This window comes from Primulina eburnea, chromosome 9 (genome assembly GCF_022965805.1).
Source record: "Primulina eburnea isolate SZY01 chromosome 9, ASM2296580v1, whole genome shotgun sequence".
Lineage (NCBI taxonomy): Eukaryota > Viridiplantae > Streptophyta > Magnoliopsida > Lamiales > Gesneriaceae > Primulina > Primulina eburnea.
The window spans coordinates 31478579-31498844 of NC_133109.1; the positions used below are offsets into that span (position 1 = coordinate 31478579).

General features: G+C 33.4%; 2 protein-coding genes across 3 annotated transcripts; both read left to right on the top strand.

Annotated features, from left to right (window-relative positions):
• The first annotated feature begins 12030 nt into the window (after nucleotides 1–12030).
• Nucleotides 12031–16758, top strand: LOC140841674 (mannose-6-phosphate isomerase 1-like). The gene is made up of 5 exons (XM_073209256.1): nucleotides 12031–12590; nucleotides 12935–13102; nucleotides 14862–15074; nucleotides 15208–15474; nucleotides 16163–16758. Exons 1-5 carry the CDS (start codon nucleotides 12204–12206, stop codon nucleotides 16493–16495), a joined length of 1368 nt encoding a protein of 455 aa, XP_073065357.1. The 5' UTR covers nucleotides 12031–12203; the 3' UTR covers nucleotides 16496–16758.
• Nucleotides 16759–18000: 1242 nt separating this feature from the next.
• On the top strand, nucleotides 18001–20086 carry LOC140841675 (small ribosomal subunit protein eS7-like). 2 transcript variants are annotated; one of them, XM_073209257.1, is made up of 6 exons: nucleotides 18001–18140; nucleotides 18768–18842; nucleotides 18942–19015; nucleotides 19089–19212; nucleotides 19376–19558; nucleotides 19652–20086. In XM_073209257.1, exons 2-6 carry the CDS (start codon nucleotides 18768–18770, stop codon nucleotides 19769–19771), a joined length of 576 nt encoding a protein of 191 aa, XP_073065358.1. In that variant the 5' UTR covers nucleotides 18001–18140; the 3' UTR covers nucleotides 19772–20086. The 2 variants fall into 2 exon arrangements, with proteins under 2 accessions (XP_073065358.1, XP_073065359.1); XM_073209258.1 differs by having other exon boundaries at nucleotides 18082–18131; nucleotides 18764–18842.
• Nucleotides 20087–20266: the final 180 nt, after the last annotated feature.

Here is a 20266-nt window from a genome sequence, read left to right on the forward strand (position 1 = left end):
GTTGCATAAAATCAAAGAAGTTCATTGAAATGTATCATTTAATGGATTCAAGGTGTGGAAAAGTGTAACGTTTGTGTTTGCGGGTCAAGTGATTTGAATACACCATAATTGAGAGCACATGGTTGTCCAAAACCCTACATTATGTAAAGGTACTTGTGATATATACATATATAAAATAAGGAGACATGATGGGTCATAAAACAAATAAAAAGTATTTGTTGGAAGCGCGTATGTGGCATATAAGAGTAGATTTTTTGTGAGATGGTCTCGTATATATTTATCCGTGAGACGAGTCGATCATGTTCGTATTTACAATTATAAGTAATAATTTTGACATCACTACAACAATAAATGACTATTGTCACTTTTTTGTAGATACTTTTAATTAAATATTGTTACAAATACTTAATAATGACACTTGTAAAAAATTAATAATGTGTAAAATAAAAAAAAACATATTAGATTAGTTATCCTGATATTTTTAATTGATGTCATTTTTTATATAGAGAGAAACAATTTTTTTCTCATATCGTAAAAAATCATTAAAAAACTAAATTTGTCACTATAAATAAATGTGGGAATATTTGGGTTGGATAAATATCGCAGGAGAGAAATTAATTTTTTTCCTCCATATAAAAATGACATCAATTAAAAATGTCATGATAACTGTAATGCCCGGAAATTTCATCCTAGTAATCTATAATTATTGATATATGATTTGATATGATTATGAAAGGATTAATCGGGACACGAAATAAGATTATATATAAAGGGTGCAAGTGTTGGACAGAACTAGTGGCGCCCGAGCGGTAAGAAATGACCGTCCGAGCGCCAAAGTTCCATAAAAACACGTCTTGGACAGAAGATGTGGCGCCCGAGCGGTAGTTTGTGACCGCTCGAGCGCCAAGGTGCATTAGGAAATGTTCGGACAGAAAGCTTCGCGCCCGAGCGGTAAAGATTAACCGCTCGAGCGCCGACCAAAATACATGAAAATGTGACACGCTCCTCTCTCATGCAACCGAGGATATATATATATATATATATATATATATATATATATATATATATATATATATACACGTATCCTTCATTTTGTTAAGATTCAGAAAGGAGGAAACCAAGAAAGAAGCTCGAGAAAGTTCACCGAAAATCCTTACGCCTTTTCTGAGAAATCTGTCCGTCCAAATTGTAATCCGACTTCAGTACTGAGTTCCTAGCAACGTAGACTACAACTTGACGTAAGTTTTACTACGTTTTGACATGCTTTGAAATTATGATATTGTCAGAATTGAATAGGATTCATATATGGTGTTCTTGACATGTTAGACATCGTAGAATCGAAGTCAGATTGAGAAATGGACTGATTATGGAATTGTTATGAATTGTTAGGGTATACTGATTTATACCAGACAGATTTGAATTGTGATTGAATTACAGATTGTAATGGACATGAGTTATGATTTGTAATTGATGTCTGTTGATTTGGTATTGACGGGGATACTGAGATTGTATCGTTATGCCGTTGATTTTGAATTAAATCCAAATTGATCAGATTGTTATTGATTGGAAAGGTATATTGATATGAGATTATTGGTATTGCCATTATCAGATTGAGGGATTGACAGAGTTTGGATTCCAGACCGAAACTGCAACGAAAGGTAGAAGTCAATGTGTATTGGGACATCGAATCAAGTAGGATGTACTTGAGTTTCCCTAAATCACATACTTATTCTTTGTTTATCATTGTATTTAATGATTTGATTTAAATGCTTGTTTTATGGAGTTATAGGAGCATGCATTAGACGAGTAATCTTGTGACAGAAGTACCTGATAGTGGCAGGTAACCACGGGTACATTGCACGATGTCACAAGATATGGCGATAGACCATAGTCTATGACGGATGCGTCTGGACACTGGATGTTTTGTAATATCGACTTGGATAGAACTGGAGTCTTTTCTATTACTGTTTGTCGATATAGGAATGCCACATCTGGACACCGGGATCCCTAGGCTAGGATTGAGTCTAGTCTGAATCGTGGAGTCACGAGTATTGTCGACAGATTGATGTTGTTTACATTTCTGATTTTGATATGTATTACTGTTATCTGTTTCATGCTTTGTATTGAACATATGACTGCATGTTCTTTGATTTATACTGGGATTTATTCTCACCGGAGTTATCCGGCTGTTGTCTTGTTGGTATGTGTACTTGACAACAGGTGGGACAGGTTCAAGGTCCAGGAGATGAAGAGAGATCGTGATTAGAGTGGAGGCTCCGGACTTGGATTAGATATAGGGTCGAACACTTGATAGTAGTTGTCAAACCTTAGTTTGTACAGATTTGTAGACGGTACAGGACTTGTACTTTATAATATACTGAGTTGTATATTAGATTGTTGTCATTACGTTCCGCATTTTAAAAAAAAAAATTTAGACCCTGTTTTATAATTGATTAATTAGTCCCAATGACGATTATGATTTTGATTAGCGTCTGGGTCCCCACAATAACTAATCTAATATGTCTTTTTATTCCCACATATATTTTATCTATTTTTCTCTCCTCCAATATTTATCCAACCCAAATATTCTCACATTTGTTGTTGTCACTATAAATAACATACACGACACTTTTAGTTGTCATTATAAATGATTTTAACTAACGTATGAATTTGTCATTATTACTATAATAACAAGGCATGTATAAATGTATTTAAAACATGAGTTTTCCTTACATTTAAAATTGTCATTATATGAATAATTAATAACACGTATGAAGTTGTTATTAACATCTTATAATGACATTAAAAAATGTCAGGAAGTTTAAGACGACATTGGAATAGATGACATTTGTTAGTTGTGTCACTAAAACTTAAATGTCACTAAATATTGAATATGATGACATTTATAAACGTCACCATAAGCATTTTTTTTGTAGTGCATAAAAATTATTATTTTTTTTAATAAGTGACTCAAACGTCTTAAGAGTCAATTTTGTAAGACGAATATCTTATTTAAAATATAGAATATCTATTAGATGTATGCGATACATTTTCATTGTTTAATTAATTTAGCTTTACAGTCTCAATCCAAGCAAAAGCTAGTTTTCAATAGATTTAAGATGACATCGAAAAATAATGTTGTAACATAATAAAAGCGCCTAATTTTATTCAATTGCATATACCAAAAAAAAAGGAAATTCTAGAGTATTACTTTGATTTTTAATATATGACTATTTGGGAACATCGTATTTTCATCACGTTTTATCATTTTACAATCTTAATCCTCTGTGTTCTCAAAATGATGTCTTAATCTCGTATATTTAAATTTTCAGTTATATTTCCTTTGGAATGACTAGCATATCACTGCACAATGAGTGTCACGTCGGTCTTATTATAGTATCATGTCATCCCTCTCAACGTCATGTCAAAAAAATAATAATATTGTAAGAAAAACAAAAATAACATGCTAATATTGAAGTTCAGATATATAAATTACCAAACCCACAAATAAACAAATATATTTATCAAAATCGCAATTTTCCCAAATTATTTTAATGTATCAAAATAATATGATATTTAGGCAAAAATTTGTGTGAGACGGTCTCACGAATTGTATTTTGTGAGACGGATATCTTATTTGGGTCATCCATGAAAAAATATTACTTTTTTTTATGATAAAAGTATTACTTTTTATTGTGAATATCAGTAGGGTTGACCCTTCTCACAGATAAAGATTCGTGAGATCGTCTCACAAAAGACCTACTATAATGTTCCTATTTTGATTTATCTTTATGACTTTAATCAACCAATGACAAGATATATTTTATGCAAGTGTTCCATTTGTGGTGGTGGCCCATAAAAAAAAAAAACTTGCCTTTGAAACTTACCTATAATTCATCAAAAATTAAATGAACACCACAAATTCCTCAAATCTGACCTCGACATCTAATTGCTAGCTTTTTTCCCAACATAATTTAGTGGTGACCAATGAAAAGGCTGGGTCCATTATTCTTGAGGCCATAATTCTACAGGGCCATACTTTGTTTCCTCGACTATATCATACATGGAGATTTTAAATTTCAAATGGATTTAATATTTTTTATTTTATTTATTTTACACCATTGTGTGAACGATCATTTTTTCCCATGTTTGTTTTAATTTTTTAGATTTTAAAAAATATTTATTAATTTAATTTTTGTTTATTAAAAAAAATAAACAAAAAAAAAAAACAATTCTAATTTTCAAATATCTTTATCCTGATAAAAAAATTCAATGGAAATCACTATTGGTTAAGTGTATATGAATAAGAATATTACTGAGATTAGGGATTTTTTGAGAAGTTCTCATACATTAAGATGTCGGCGTTACGTTGTTTGATTTAGTTGATTTGGTGGACTATAAAAGAGTGTTGTATATCTTAACAGGTAATATTGTATTGTCTAAGGGATATGAGGCAACACCAACAATAGAGAAAGAGCAAAACTGATATATAAGATATATGTGACAGCACATTATGTGATGCTACAAGTATAAAAAAATAAATTTGTGCATTAGCTACCAAATATTACTGTTGTCCTAGTAGTAAGCGATTGATCCTAAAATTGATATTAGAGCGATGTTATGAGTTCAAGTCTCTCAAGAAGCACAGTTCTATATTTCTTAGAATCAATATTGAGTTAAATGCGAATGAGTGAAAATGATATTGAGATGTGCGATCTCCTGAAAAGTTCTTGTGCGTTAAGCTGCTAACGTTACGTCGCTTGACTTGGTTGGCTAGGCGAACCGTAAAAGAGTGATACCAGATTTTAACGGGTAATATTGTAACTGCTGATGATAGGATCGGCAATAGATAAAGAGTATGATTAGTCTCTAAGAGATATGAGAGAGTATCAACAAATAAATATGAACCTCTCCAGGCTCGTGATCCTAATAGTCCGAACTATTAGCACTCAAGTACGTGCACTATGCACTACCACGAGTAAAAAAAAATAAAATCGTGTCTTAACTGACAATTATAACTTTTCACCTAATGGTAAGCACTTCATCGTAATGTCCATAAACAAAAACAAATCCCTTTAATTTTTGGTTTTGTGTTGATCGTATTTGTTATTTTTAAGAACAAAATTTCTACATTTTATATCCACCAGAATTTCACATTTTCATTCTCGCTTCACGATTTTGATTTTATTATTCATACTTTTTTTATTTTAATATGATTTATTGTCAAAATTAATTTTATGTTAATACTGTTAGTAAATTTTAATTTTTTGTTAATATTATGATATTATTTTGATTTATTTACATTTTAAAAATTCCTGAATTGTTATTTTGTTAATATTAAATTTGCTGTTAGCTATTCGTATTTAACTTGAATGGTAATTTATACAAAACATAAAATATTGTTTACAGATCATGTCTTTTGACATTCATTGATAGTTAAAATTTAATTTTGATTATTCTTCTCAAACGGACACTTTTTTTATTTATATTAAAACATATTACTAATTACAAAGATACAAAATTTTCCTATTTTCATAAAAAAATAAAGAAATTGTTATCCCATAAAATTACATCTACCTTGCCTTTTTAATGTAATAATCTAGGTAAAAAAATTGTATGAGACGCTCTCACGAGTCATATTTTATTAAACAGATATCTTATTTGGGTCATCCATGAAAAAATATTAATTTTTATGCTAAAAGTATTACTTTTTATTGTGAATATCGGTAGGGTTGACCCGTCTCACAGATAAAAAATCGTCAGACCGTCTCACAAGAGACCTACTCGATAATCTATACTATTTTAAAGTTAGACCCCATACTAACTCAATTTCATATTGTCATCCAAATTTTTTTTTCCAATCATTTCAATTTCAAAAATTTACAATTATAATATTTTTTTAAAACATTTTTTTTCCTACGGATCACACGCCGCGTCGTACCACAACCAGCCACAGTCCGCAACTGGCGAAGCCCAATCCGCCGACAGCCAACAAGCCCAGTCAACTTGAAATATCTTCAATTTTTGGTGACCACCTTGAAAATTTTAATATTTTACATATTATAAATATTTTTATAATTATAATTTAAGTTTTCTATATCCTATAAAATTAACAACTATGTTCATACTTCATAGAAACATTTGTTACAACATTTTTTTTGTGAATTTTGTGAGGAGTTGTGAGTTTTAAAGTGATATTAATGTTCGATATATATTTTTTAAAATTCTTGTTAAACGGTCTCACAGATTATTATTTTTTAGACGAATCAATTATGCTCATATTTATTAAAATGAATATTTTTTGACATAAAAAATCATATTTTTTCATGAGTGACATAATATATGTATCACAAATTGACCAGTGAGATTGTCTAATAAAAATTCTTATGTAAAAAATATATATCAAACATTAATATCACTTAAAAACTCACAACTCCTCACGCAACCATTATTAATATATTGAAGTATATGTCACATTATTTAATTTTCCATTAAAAAATCTATTTACATTAAATGTATTTTGAAAATAATGCAAATCAAATCAAGACTTTACTAAATTTAATAATAACACCACTATTTATTAAGTTTGAACGTAATAGAGCCAATGATTTGATGTCATTGTCTGTGTTTGTCACGAAATTTTGCGGGCGTGCCAGGCACGTGTTCGTGTCAAAATTGTTAAATAATCTGACTTCTATTCAAACGTTGTGAATCTCGATTCGATCGTTTGTTATAATTCCCTCGAAATGGCTCCAAAAATAAGAACGTGAAACTAGGAAAATAATGAATTAAAGGAGGAATTCATAAGCAACATCAACATTAGTTATGTTTTTATAAATTCGAACGAAGTTTTTACAATAAACTTGAATGAACATGCTGAAATCTATGGAAATTGATTACTGGAAATAAAAATAGCGACAAAGGAAATGTGAGAATTTTTGCAGAGAAGTTGCTGTAGATTTTTTGCGTGTAGTTGTTGAGAGCCTTCTCTGATTCCTTCGTTCCCATTTTTGTACAACTCCCCTAAACGGTTTGGCCATTTTCCACGTCTATCCATTATGAGTCGTGGATCACCTCCTCCGTCATGGCCTTCAACTGACACTTTATGGGCTTGTTTATTGGGCCTTCTCATATTCTGCAGGCTTTTATATTGGATGTGTTTTCAAATATTTGGGCTAAACAACTGCCCCCCTAGCCAATTTGGGCCAATGGCCAATTTGGCCATTTTTGGCCCAATTTTGGCTATTTGGACATTTTACTAATTTGGCCCAATTTTGGCCAAACTAGCTATTATACACTGCGTAGAAATATATTGGTTAAGAAGGAATGGTTCTGTGACTTGAATATGAATTGACCGAGACACATGTTTTCCCTCCATCGGGTTAAATCAAAGTGTGCATTCCCTGAACCCCCTAATTCATATCACCTTCCTCAAACCATTCTTTATCTCTTTCTTTCTCACTTCCCCCAAACCTCCATCGGTGCCCACCGATTTTCCCGAAGAAATTGCCGCTCCATCGAATTTGTGATGCCATTCAAGTTTCTGAAAGTTGTCATCGTCAATCTCCTTCACATCAAACCACATCTTCTCGAGGTAGGTATATTTCACCATTTATCCAATCCCTCATCACAAAAACTTTGTAGAATATATCATATTTCATGATGCACTCAAGGTGTTCGTGAATATGTCAGAATGAGTTTTTTATGAGCAATACCTTGCAACACCCACTGCTTGCATCTCAACAGGACGGCTCCCTTGGCGCCCATATTCAAAACTTGGCATATAGCTAGTGCAACTTCTGTATTCCATGCGCTTAAAAGAAATGTACCAGCACAAGGAATGGTGATGCTCCACCCAAATTCACTGAGGATGAGATCTCATTTTCTGGAATCTTGGCAAGCCATAAATTAAAAAATGGCAAGATTCATTCCATCTCACAAAGAAGTGACACGTGCCACATCAATGACAACAATAGCACACACAAAGCATGGTTTTGTTGATCAACATCCCATTATTTCTAATGTGCTCCCATTTATTTCGCAGGAACATAGTTGGATAAATTGAGGATTTATCTCAAAGGCCAATGCAAGCAGTATCTTAAATACCAATGGATATGGAAATTACCTCTTGGGAATGCCGCCGGCCAATCCAAAATAATTTCCAAGCTTGGATGAATATCTTTGCAACTGATTGAGCATATATGTATGAAGTGTAATACACATTTGAAAAAAAATAAGTAGGCTAGGGACGGTAGGTGTACTTTTTTGCACTTGTTTGCCATGGTTTGGCAAGTGTCTTTTATGAGGTGTAGGGTTGGAAAAGCGGCTTGATAGCCAAACTTTGTTTGTAAAATACATTGTTGTTCTGGTATATGTTGCTTGAGATATATTTGCAGGTGTTTACAATTTTGGCATATCACATTTACAAGGGAAACTCTGCCAAAATTTTTGTAAAAATCACTTAAAAATAACGGCTAACTAGCCTGTTTCCTTTAAGATTCTCACAACATGCTATCACCAATGCTCATTAATACCCATACTTTCCAAACACCATCAAAATATTGAAATATGTAATAAACGTACTCTACACGTCATCACTTCGGCTAACAAGACAACACATTATTCTCTTAAAAATACATCAGCTGCAAAGGATTCCATGAGCAAATTTTCTTTTTATTTATTCACAGATGCTCCATCACTATTTGCAAACAAATTCAGCAAGGAATGAACTTTTTAGCAAGGAATGGCTTAAAAGTCCTTTTCCTCTCATATTTACAGAAACTTCTTATAAGCCAATATGACAAAATTAACCAAAGTGGCCATCCAGCCTACTTTGTACAATACTTCCCATCTTTTCAATTTTTATAAACCACATGTCTCCGGCTGTCGATCTTTCATCCAAGCCGGAGCTAAGATGAAATCCTCATTTGTAACTTTTCTTCCTCACTACCTCTACGTTCCTCCTCAAATATTACTTTAGCTCCATCGATATCCCACAACTCCTGAGATTGTACTTCATTCACCAGCTGCTACAATGTGGCTTTCCATTCGGAAGTTGCAGCGACTTCCATATCTTTTTTAGTGAACTTAGTCATCGACCTCCTCGATAATAGGTCGGACCATAGGTCTAGGAGAGACCATGGCAGTAGGTTTGAGAACCTTCTCAACTATTTCTTTAACCTTTTGAGTATCCATGTACACTGCTCCTGGTTGTCCATACATCTTGTAGTTACAAAACTTGATTGGACCAAATGCTCCATCATAATATCTAGCTTCCACGGCATTGGAATTCGATTGATACGGCTGTGAATCAGCCTGTATCACTTCCACTTCATCCTCTTTCCACATTAACAGTAACTGGTGCATAGATGATGGTACACAATGATTGGAGTGAATCCAATCCCTCCCTAACAACTCATGGAAGCTAGCACTGGAATGGACCACGAAAAAAGCTGACAGCGAGGATGAGACCTCACAGTAACATTTTCTAGCAACACTCCCAAAGTTTTTGTAGATTCCCCAGTAAAAGCTGCCACAGAGAATTCGGTAGATATCAAGTCTTCCACATTCTTCCCAAACTTCTTAAGGATTCTGTATGGCAAAATATTCACAGCAGACCCATTATCTATCAGCACCCTAGAAAACGGATTTCCATTCATGTGCGCTACAATGTAGAGTGATTTGATATGTTTCGTCATTTCATTGGTAGGTCGCTTCATTAACACTCTTTTCTCTTCATCGATAAGAACATCAATGCTTTCATTCAAAATATCAGTTTGGATAGGTTCTGTACCACTTTGACTTCCAGGGAATACATCGGATTCAAACACCCTTTTGCGTTTGAATTCCTCTGGCAACATTAATGAGCCAGTGGCACACTCAAACGAATCTAAAATCTGCCCCACTTTAAAAGTAGCTCTCTTGACAACATTACTGTCTTCCTCCGTTAACAAATCACCATCTTCCTCTTCTTTATCTTCAGTAGCCTTCCTCCCAAATTTTTTCTTCTCTTTTAGTGATTCCTCCACCTTAGATCTGCGCTCAAAATGAACATGCTGAAATCTATGGAAATTGATTACTCGAAATAAAAATAGCGACAAAGGAAATGTGAGAATTTTTGCAGAGAAGTTGCTGTAGATTTTGTGTGTGTAGTTGTTGAGAGCCTTCTCTGATTCCTTCGTTCCCATTTTTGTACAACTCCCCTAAACGGTTTGGCCATTTTCCACGTCTATCCATTATGAGTCGTGGATCACCTCCTCCGTCATGGCCTTCAACTGACACTTTATGGGCTTGTTCATTGGGCCTTCTCATATTCTGCAGGCTTTTATATTGGATGGGTTTTCAAATATTTGGGCTAAACAGTCTGTTTTTTAAGTAACAAAATTTTGTGTGAAACAGTCTCATGAGTCTTATTTTATGAGACACATTTCTTATTTGGATCATTTATGAAAAAAATTACTTTTTATTGTGAATATCGGTGGGTTGACCGTCCCATAGATAAAGATTCGTGAGAGTGTCTGATGTCTCACAAGAGACCTACTCTTTTAAAAAAAATTGTTTTTTAATTTATTATTTCAAAATTACAATTTATTCTCTCACTAATTTTTAAAATTATAAAAAAACTATCATTTAAATATGATCAAATCAAATCAAAATATATAATAATTTCAATATATAATATGTCTTATCATTAATTTTTATAATTATAATATCACTTCGAATATAAATTAAAATAATTATATAATTAATAATCGTGTCAAAATCATTATTTTTTAGACATGATTTTGGCACGCCGCTCAATAAAAGTTATCGGAAATGAGACGTTCCCTCAGATTTCTTGAACCGTGGACCAAATTAATAAATTTATTTATTTGATTTTAAAGAAAATAATTTTTAAAGAAATATTATAAAATTCTAAATAAACGTGTTCGACAAACACACAATTTCAAGGATTAACTAGTTTAAAATCAGCTTTATATATTGATGATAGACATATTTTAACTTCACTTTCACGGAATAATTTTCAATTTTTATGACTAAATATTCACACTATCTTTTAAGTAAAAAATCTATAAAGTAAACATAAACCACTTGTTATATTTGTAAAAACGATGGATAACAGTAATTACAATTCAAATATTTTAAATCACGATTGATATAATTTTGAACTTTCGTAAAACACCTTTTAGTATAATGTATTTGATTAATTACATAAATGAAAATTTATTTTTCATCGATTAATTACTATTTTGATGTTGTAATATGAAACAATTTGTAGTGAAAGTACAATATTTTGAGATATTTGATTTTCAATATCCAACATCATTTATATCGAAATATTTTAACAATTTTAAATATTACGTTTATTTCATATATAATATTGGACGGTCATATTTTGTGAGACATATCGCTTATTTGAGTCATCCATAAAAAAATATTTTTTTATGCTAAGAGTATTACTTTTTATTGGGAATATTAGTAAGGTTGACCCGTCTCACAGATAAAAAATCGTGAGACCATCTCACGAGAGACTTACTCTATAATATTAGTACGTTGTTATGTTAGACGTCTATCTGAGTGCTTATATATATATATATTTAAATTAAGTTTAAGGTGACGTGAGCAGGGGTGGGTATGGTATCGTATACCGTATCGTAAAAATCGGTATGTAATTTTTCATTCTGATACTGATACCGGAAATTCGGTATATATGAAAAAAGTTCATACTGATATCGTGCCGACACCGAAAATTTTGTCGCGGCATACAAATTTTCGGTATACCGACATTTTTTCGGTATATCGAACTTAAATTTTTTAAAAAATAATAATAAAAATTTATTTTTATATTTTCGATATATATCGAAATATCGAGAAAAATAATTCGATATCGATATCGAAAATTTCATATGATCGATTCTAAATGTAAAATATGTTTACGAGTCAAATGAGGTGTGACTCATGTGAGCAGTTTTGCTGGTGATTTTTTTATTTTAATTGTATGATGACAAGTATGGAGAGGGTTTTCAATGCAATTAATTCAAAACCGTCGTCAATTTTGTCTGGTCTGAGTCTCCTCATTCTCCCTCTCGATCGTTGCCTTCAAAAACCCAACCGAACTGTGGCAATGAATTCCCGTACTTTCCTTTTTCCTCATCGTCTGCAGTTACTTTTACTACGTTTCTATCCAGTTCCTCGCCCTTTCAATGGATAAAATTGAGTTGAACAGCATGGGTGTTGATGATTCAGGAATCGTTAAACTCAGGTGTTCTGTCAAAAATTATGACTGGGGTAAGCTTGGGAAAGAATCGACTGTGGCGCGATTGTATGCCAGCAATAGTGGAGAGGAGCAGATCGAGGATGATCATGCGTATGCTGAGTTCTGGATGGGAACCCACGAATCGGGCCCTTCGTACGCCATATTGGTAGAAGCGGATGAAGTGGTTACTAATGGTGATTCGGAGGAAGAAGGTGGGAGTAAGAGGAATGGTTGTGGTTTAGTGAGTTTGAAGGATTGGATTGGGAAAAACCCTAGTGTGCTGGGGGATAAGGTATTACGGAAGTGGGGGGCTAATCTGCCTTTTCTTTTTAAGGTGATTCTTACAGTTCAATTTATTGGTTTCTTGAAGTGTTTGTTGGTTTGTTCCATTGCGTGCAACTGTTTTTTGGGTTCAATTTGGGCTCTGCACAAATTTTCAAGTTTTATTTTGATGTTTTTTGGAAGTAAATGTATTAATGTTCGAGCTTGCGCAAAAAAATGAAGGAGGATTGCCCTTCAAATTTGATGTGTAATTCTACAAAATACACAACTTCAAAACTAAATCCTTGGATTCGCTAGTATCACAAGCATAGGCATTTTGGATGAAGAAAAATAGAACTTAGTGTCTATAATTGTTAATTAATTGAGTGAAAGTTTTGAGAAATTGTTGTGTTTTAGGTACTTTCAGTGGCAAAGGTACTATCAATACAGGCTCATCCAGATAAGAAGTTGGCTGAAGTCCTGCATAAACAACAGCCAGGAGTGTACAAGGATGATAATCATAAACCTGAGATGGCTTTGGCTTTGACCGAGTTCGAGGCATTGTGCGGGTTTATCAGTCTTGAGGTATGTTGTACTATATCCCCTTTAGGTTGATAATGATATCAATTTGGTTTTTTGTTTCATGTTGAAGATATATTATTTCTTTGATTATAGAAATTGAAAATTTCTTGATTAATTGTGGGTGATGAAAAGTTGGTTTTTTGGGACTCCATCATCGCAGGCTGTTTTAGCCTTCATGGATATTTTTCCATGGAGATTTCTTGAGTTTATGCGTGCATGTGGTTCCTGTTGTTTTGTGAAGAAAAATCCTAAATATCTAGATAGATATTAACATGCTTTGATCTACTGAAAGCTACTGCCTTGTCTATGTTAGCAATAGATATATCTAATGAAAATTTATCCCTTTAGTTGCTTTTGTACGATTCCTTTGAGGTTTGTTGTGGTTATTACAGCTTTAATTTTTGTAAGCCTTCTAGAGAAAGATATGGAAAAACTAACTCCATCGATATGTTCAAATGCTTGACGAAAAAACGAAATTAGGTGGAACCGAGTGATCTGTGTGATCATTTTTGTATTGTAGCTTGGTTTCTACCAGACTGCGTGGCCAAAAATATTTTTTGTTGGATTCCTCTTCTCGGGACAAGATCAATAACATCAATTAGCTAGTCAATGATGTCAGTCAAGACTATCGCGTCTAAAGGGAATCTATATTTATACATATTATTCTTGTTCACCTCACACGTTTCATATGACAAGATATCTTGCGTAAGATGTAACTGCAAATCGAGAAGGTTGACTTCAAACTGGTGTAAAGGGATATTTGTAGGGAAATTTTCGTTACCTAAGTGATTATTGGTATTGAATGGTTTTTATACGTGTTTTTGCAATCGGAATTAAACAACGACGAGATTAAGCGTGAAGAGAGAGTAAAGTTCATGCGAGCAGAATGTGATAATTTGATAAAAAGTCGGAAAAAAGTGGTCAAATCCACGGTGGACTGTATAAGCGCGCTTAATGTGCAAAAAAGCACTCTTTTTTATTTTTAGTATTAATATTTTTTTAAATAAATTATTAAAACTATTTAGATTGTTTTTTAAGCAATATGAAATTCTTTTCCAGACAGAAACTGGGCTTATTCATTTCTCCTCAATATGAAATTTATTCATTTAGTCTTAAATTTATTATGTTTTTTCAGACAGAAACTGGGCTTATTCATTTCTCCTCAATATAAAATTTATTCATTCAGTCTTAAATTTATTATGTTTTATATATATTATTTAGCTTGGGTTAATAAACTTAATTATATTAAAAATTAAATATGCTTTTTTATGCTTAAGCTTCTATCAAGCACGTTTCAACTTGTAATGCTGAATGATATAAGCCTTTGGTTCCATATTAATGCTTCATTCAAGCCTTTGTTTTATCTTCACGCTTTGATTAAACTTGGTTTTTATCTTCGATTAAAAATTCGTATGCTCACAGATAAGCCTTGGATTTTATATCAAACATACCAATCCTTGTGGACTGGATGTGCCTTCGGGGGCATCTGATAAAAAAAAATTCCTCGTGGATTGGATTTTAGTTGCTCGAGGAGGATAACCCGTCTTGCCGTATATACTCTAGCACCAGGAACTTGTTTCTAATACTAGCATCGACTACAAATATTTTCTATTTGAGGAACCAAAAGTTTAATTATACATATCCTCTGTAAATGAGTACGTTTTTGTATAAGATGATTGAAAATCTTTTAAATTGAACCGTAATTTCTCGATTAGATTGACAAGTATAATCCATTTACCTGATCACTTTCTCTTGTCTTTAGGAACTTAAGTGTGTTCTTCATAATGTACCAGAAATTATTGAAGTGGTAGGCAGTGCATATGCAGAGGAAATATTACAAGCGAACGAACAAGATGGAGAGAAGAGGTTAAAAGAAATCTTGCAATCCCTATTTACTGGACTTATGTCAGTCAGCAATGCTGTGATATCTGAAGTAATATCCAAGTTGACGAGTCGATTGAATTTGAAACGGGAGGTGGGTGTGAAAATTTTCTTCTGCTGCTTTTTCATTGTATTTCTATATGCTTGAAATGATATTTGGCAACTTGACCATGTTTTCATCTTTTGGCCTAGAAATGTATTCGTCAATAGATTTTAGTTTCTCATAGGTGAGGGAGCTGACAGAGAAGGAGGAGCTAGTCTTACTGCTCGAGAAGCAATATCCTGGAGACATAGGTGTCATAGCCGCCTTCTTGTTTAATTATGTGAAACTTAAACCAGGTGAAGCCCTATACTTGGGAGCTAATGAACCTCATGCATACATAGCTGGTGAATGTGTTGAGTGCATGGCAACATCAGACAATGTTGTGCGCGCCGGCCTTACGCCAAAGAACCGGGATGTCCAAACTCTGTGTTCCATGCTTACATACAAACAGGTGATAGAAATAGTTGTTGGATGACAGTTTATCGTACTATCTTATCACTACTCTATAATCGTCATATTTTTACTCTAGATGCAATGTTTTTATTAGCATGTGAGGACTCGGATGGCTTAGCAACTTTATCATCATTCAATATTAGGCTTCACATGTCCTATCTTTACTAGAGCTTGGTAAATTGAGTGTAGATGATAATGAGCAAGTACGAGACTACCGCCGTTCGTGCCAAGTTGATTTGTGCCTCTCTCTTTATTATCGAGTTTACTATTTATATATCCTCTTAGTTTCACGTTGAAGTTAAATTATTTGAGAGGACCTCATTATAGAAAGTCCAGCTATCGAGCCTATTATTATTTTTCTATATAAACATAGAGTAAAATATTATTTCGTCACTCTACATTTGAAAATCTTTTAAGTTCCTTAGTTTTACCTCACATGTCGCCAATGGAAATACCACCCCTCCTGTAGTAATGTCACTGATGTGTCCGAAGTTATTATTATTAGCATTTAGCCCTTAGTCCACCTCTACATTTGAAAATCTTTTAAGTTCCTTAGTTTTACCCCACATGTCGCCAATGGAAATGCCCCTCCTGTAGTAATGTCACTGATGTGTCCGAAGTTATTATTATTAGCATTTAGCCCTTAGTCCACCTCTGATTGTTCGTCTAAATTATTTTTCTTGCAGGGTTTTCCAAAAATTCTATCTGGGGTCCCTACAAATCCTTATACAATGAAATACATTCCTCCTTTCGATGAATTTGAGGTCGATAGATGCATTCTTCCTCAAGAAACTTCAATTATTCTTCCTCCCTCCCCTGGTCCTTCCATTTTCATGGTAATTTCAGGTAATGGAAAAATGTCCACTGAATCATCTGAAGAACTAATTACCGAAGGTACTGTGCTGTTTACACCTGCAAACACTGAGGTCAACATAGTAACTATTTCTGGTTTGCACTTATATCGAGCAGGAGTCAACAGTAGTTTTTTTAGTGAAACAGTTATTTCTTCGTCGATCTAGCAACATGAGAAGTAATGGGATCTTTCTTTGTCCCATTTTGCTATATGACAACGGTTTTCTGTGTGTGTAATATGGGTATGGTATGGTACGTTTTCAGCTTGTTGTATGAACTCCTATAGAGGGGAATTGATGTATATAAAAGTATGTTGTGTAACATATTTGGATAAACTTCGTGAGATTTCTGGTCTGTACCATGTTGTCGAGATCTTGTAAACTGCGAACTTTGTGGTCTTGTTTGATGTTTGATATGTTTCTAACTGTGAGTTACTAGTAAATTTAAAATCAGGCTTAGTCCAGTCGATTTCTAGTAATTTTACATGAAGTGGATCAAATGGTGGACTAGTCGTTGAAGTCAGGACAAACAGGAAAGAAGACAAGTGATCCGAAGTTGTCAATATTCGAAAATAACAAAAAGGATACCTTACACGTCCCAATTCACTTGGATTGTGTTTGTACTGAAGAATTTAAAGTATAAGAATTTAAATATATTTTCATTGATTAGATAGTTTACAAAAAAAGAAATCCAATTTCATCTGCCTAATTATTCATAATATGATTATACTAATCATAATTTATTTAAAATCCTTAGAAAATTGTAGTAATTTGAAATATATTGTGATTGCCATAATTATAGTGGCTCAATCCTAATTCAATCTTATAGATGAGCTTATTGGTTGATGTCAACATTTAACACTCAAATCGTAAAGATCAATCCATAAAGATCACTCTAGACAAAGAGCATATATCGAAAATACAAACCTGTCTTCGTTTTTAGTGATGCAGTGACATAAACATCTCTCAATAAAAAAAACATATGTTAAATCTCACGTCAAGCAAACAATTATCTATCCCATTGTAATGGAAAAAAATACAAAAAAGCATTAATATTTGCTGAACTCTTTTTAAAACTAGTCATATCTATGATGATAAGTCATATCAAGGAAATTAAGGAAGCGTTTGCAACCTTTAAAAATAAGTAATTGTTTATTTTTCATTAACAAATTTGTGAAGAAAAAAAATCGATAATAACATATTTTACAGGTTGGAAACACTCGTTGGAAATAAAATTGAGACTTGGATCTAACTCAAAAAATTTGAAAACAGAATCAGCTTTTGGTCTCTTTAGATGATGATGTTTTAGCCATTTAGGCATTCTAAAATTATATCATGACACCAAAATCTCTTAATAATACAATACTGATGATATGACCAAGAGATTTAAGTCTGATTTGGTATAAAAAATAATGAAAAAATTTCAGACTACTTAAATATTATTATTGGAAGATATGTCCATTAAATTATAATAAATAATGGCATTATTTTATGAACCGCGTAATATACAATATTTTGAAATTATATAATTATTATAAGCATTTGAGAAAAAAAATATAATTTTTGAGGTAAGATGACGATTTTTTTTTTTTTTTTCAGAAATGAAATATTTACATGTATACAAATGGTTTTCTAATTCATTTAGATACTGGCCCAATTTACAAGGCCCAAACATTTGGCCCAATAAGAAAACCCTATCACTACCCTCATATGCTTCATTTGATCTCCACTAAGCCGTCTTCCCTCCAAAACCAGACTGCGCTATTTCTTCCAATTACCCGCCGGAAACAAGGCTCAGGGGATCCGTTTAAAGGTAAACGCGTTCTCTTTTCAATAATCGGCGCCTTTATTGCTTGTTATTTTGTTCAATTTTCGTAAGATTTGATTTCAACGAGCTTAGTATGCTGAACTATTTTGTACGAAGTTTTGTGTGTGGCACAATCTTAACTGTGTTGAATTAACAGATTTTTTATTTTTATTTTGACGTACTAGAGCTGATAATAGTAGTTTTTTTTTTCCTTCTTTGGTATGGCAAGAAGATTGATGTGTTCTTATTATAAACTCCAGAGCAACGATTTTAACTTGAAATACATAGTTTGCGATCGAATATTCTTGTAGTTTCTTAAGAAACAGTTCGGATTATTTGAATATTACTTATCACGCTCGTTGTCATTTCCATCTAGGCATTATTTGGTAAGACTAAACTGTTACGTTGGCCATAGTTGTCGAATGTTAGTAGACATCAGTGTCGCGTAAAATGGAGGTGGCGATGTGGGTTTTTTTTTGGGGGGTGGGGATGTGCATTTGTACAATTCTCATTATGTAACAAACGGACGGGAATAAGGAAGAACGTGCCACGTAAAAGTTGTGCTATTATACTTTCTGGTAGTCAGTGGTTGTGTATTTATTGCTTATTTCGTCTGCTTGAAATTCCTTCAAGATGTACACTGCATTGCAAAAGATTCACAAGGACAAGGATGCTGAGCCCTCAGAATTTGAGGAGACTGTTGCTCAGGTAATTACTGATGCTACTGAACTCGCCACATTTTGTCACATTCATCAAATTTCGGAAATGCACTCCTTGTTGAACTACTCCTTCTTGATCTGTCTACAGGCTCTGTTTGATTTGGAGAACACAAATCAAGAAATTAAGAGTGACTTGAAAGACCTCTACATCAACTCTGCGTTGTAGGTGTTACAATCTTAGCATTTATTTGCAGTACATAATTTTGAAATATAAGCAATCCATCAAACCCCGCAGGCAAGTTGATGTATCTGGTGGGAAGAAGGCTGTTGTGATCCATGTTCCTTACCGATTGAGAAAAGTTTTCCGTAAGATCCAACCTAGGCTGGTGAGGGAGCTTGAGAAGAAGTTCAGTGGAAAGGTATTGCTAACATGTTGCGTTGCATCTTTGTATGACCTTGAACTTCATTTCCACTGCATGTGGTGTTAATTGAAGTGTATTTTGTTTCTGGTAGTGAGCATTGACGATTTTTAATTGCTCGACAACGGCTCGTGCGTTGCTGATAGTGTTTTTTGGACGACAGGAAGTGGTTCTAATTGCTACCAGAAGAATTGTGCGTCCCCCGAAGAAGGGCTCTGCCGTCCAGAGGCCACGTACACGTACTCTTACGGCTGTGCATGAGGCCATGATGGAGGATGTTGTTTATCCTGCCGAGATTGTTGGAAAACGCATCAGATATAGGCTTGATGGATCAAAGATTATGAAGGTGATGATTTCTTGATATCATTTATACCTCGTTTTTTTTTTCTTTTCTTGGCACCTTTACATAGTTTTACAATCAATTTCTGGCTCGTTACAGGTATTTTTGGATCCCAAGTCTAAGAATGACACTGAAAGTAAGTTGGAGACATTCGCTGGAGTATACCGAAAGCTTTCAGGGAAAGAAGTTATCTTTGAATTTCCAGTAACAGAGGCATGAACATCTATGTACTCATTGTCGGGATTTCAAGTTTTGACCTGGAGACCCCCTTTCTGCTGAAACTGGAAGAATGTTTTGGACATTCGTGTTTTGTTTTTTCACTCCTTTGCGAAAAATTGATTTATTTACTGCACTTGTCAGAAAATATGGATCCCTTGGCCGATTTTAATATTTGGTGTATTAAGTGCCACTTTGTTACACTCTTCTTTCATATGGCCTGAACCTTGTTGCAATTTAGTCAACAAGTATACTTCAAGATTCTACATTATGTATTCTCAATTGTTTTTGATGCGATGTTCGTTTTTTACGGTGAAAGATTGTCTGAGTTAGTAGAATAAGTTATTCTTATCAACATCATCTCATGAGAGTAATAATACATTATTTGATAAACACAGTTTACTTGATTATCATAATTTGTAGGCTACTACATCGAATCGAGGTTTATCTAATAGACACAAAAAATTAAAGAATGCAAGCCCCATTTATTTTTATTGA

Coding starts and splice junctions, on each gene's coding strand:
- LOC140841674 (XM_073209256.1), top strand. CDS start 12,204: ATGGATAAAATTGAGTTGAACAGCATGGGTGTTGATGATTCAGGAATC. Junction 13,103..14,861: donor GCGGGTTTATCAGTCTTGAG/GTATGTTGTACT, acceptor TCTTGTCTTTAG/GAACTTAAGTGTGTTCTTCA. Junction 15,475..16,162: donor CCATGCTTACATACAAACAG/GTGATAGAAATA, acceptor TTTTTCTTGCAG/GGTTTTCCAAAAATTCTATC.
- LOC140841675 (XM_073209257.1), top strand. CDS start 18,768: ATGTACACTGCATTGCAAAAGATTCACAAGGACAAGGATGCTGAGCCC. Junction 19,016..19,088: donor CTCTACATCAACTCTGCGTT/GTAGGTGTTACA, acceptor CAAACCCCGCAG/GCAAGTTGATGTATCTGGTG. Junction 19,559..19,651: donor ATGGATCAAAGATTATGAAG/GTGATGATTTCT, acceptor GGCTCGTTACAG/GTATTTTTGGATCCCAAGTC.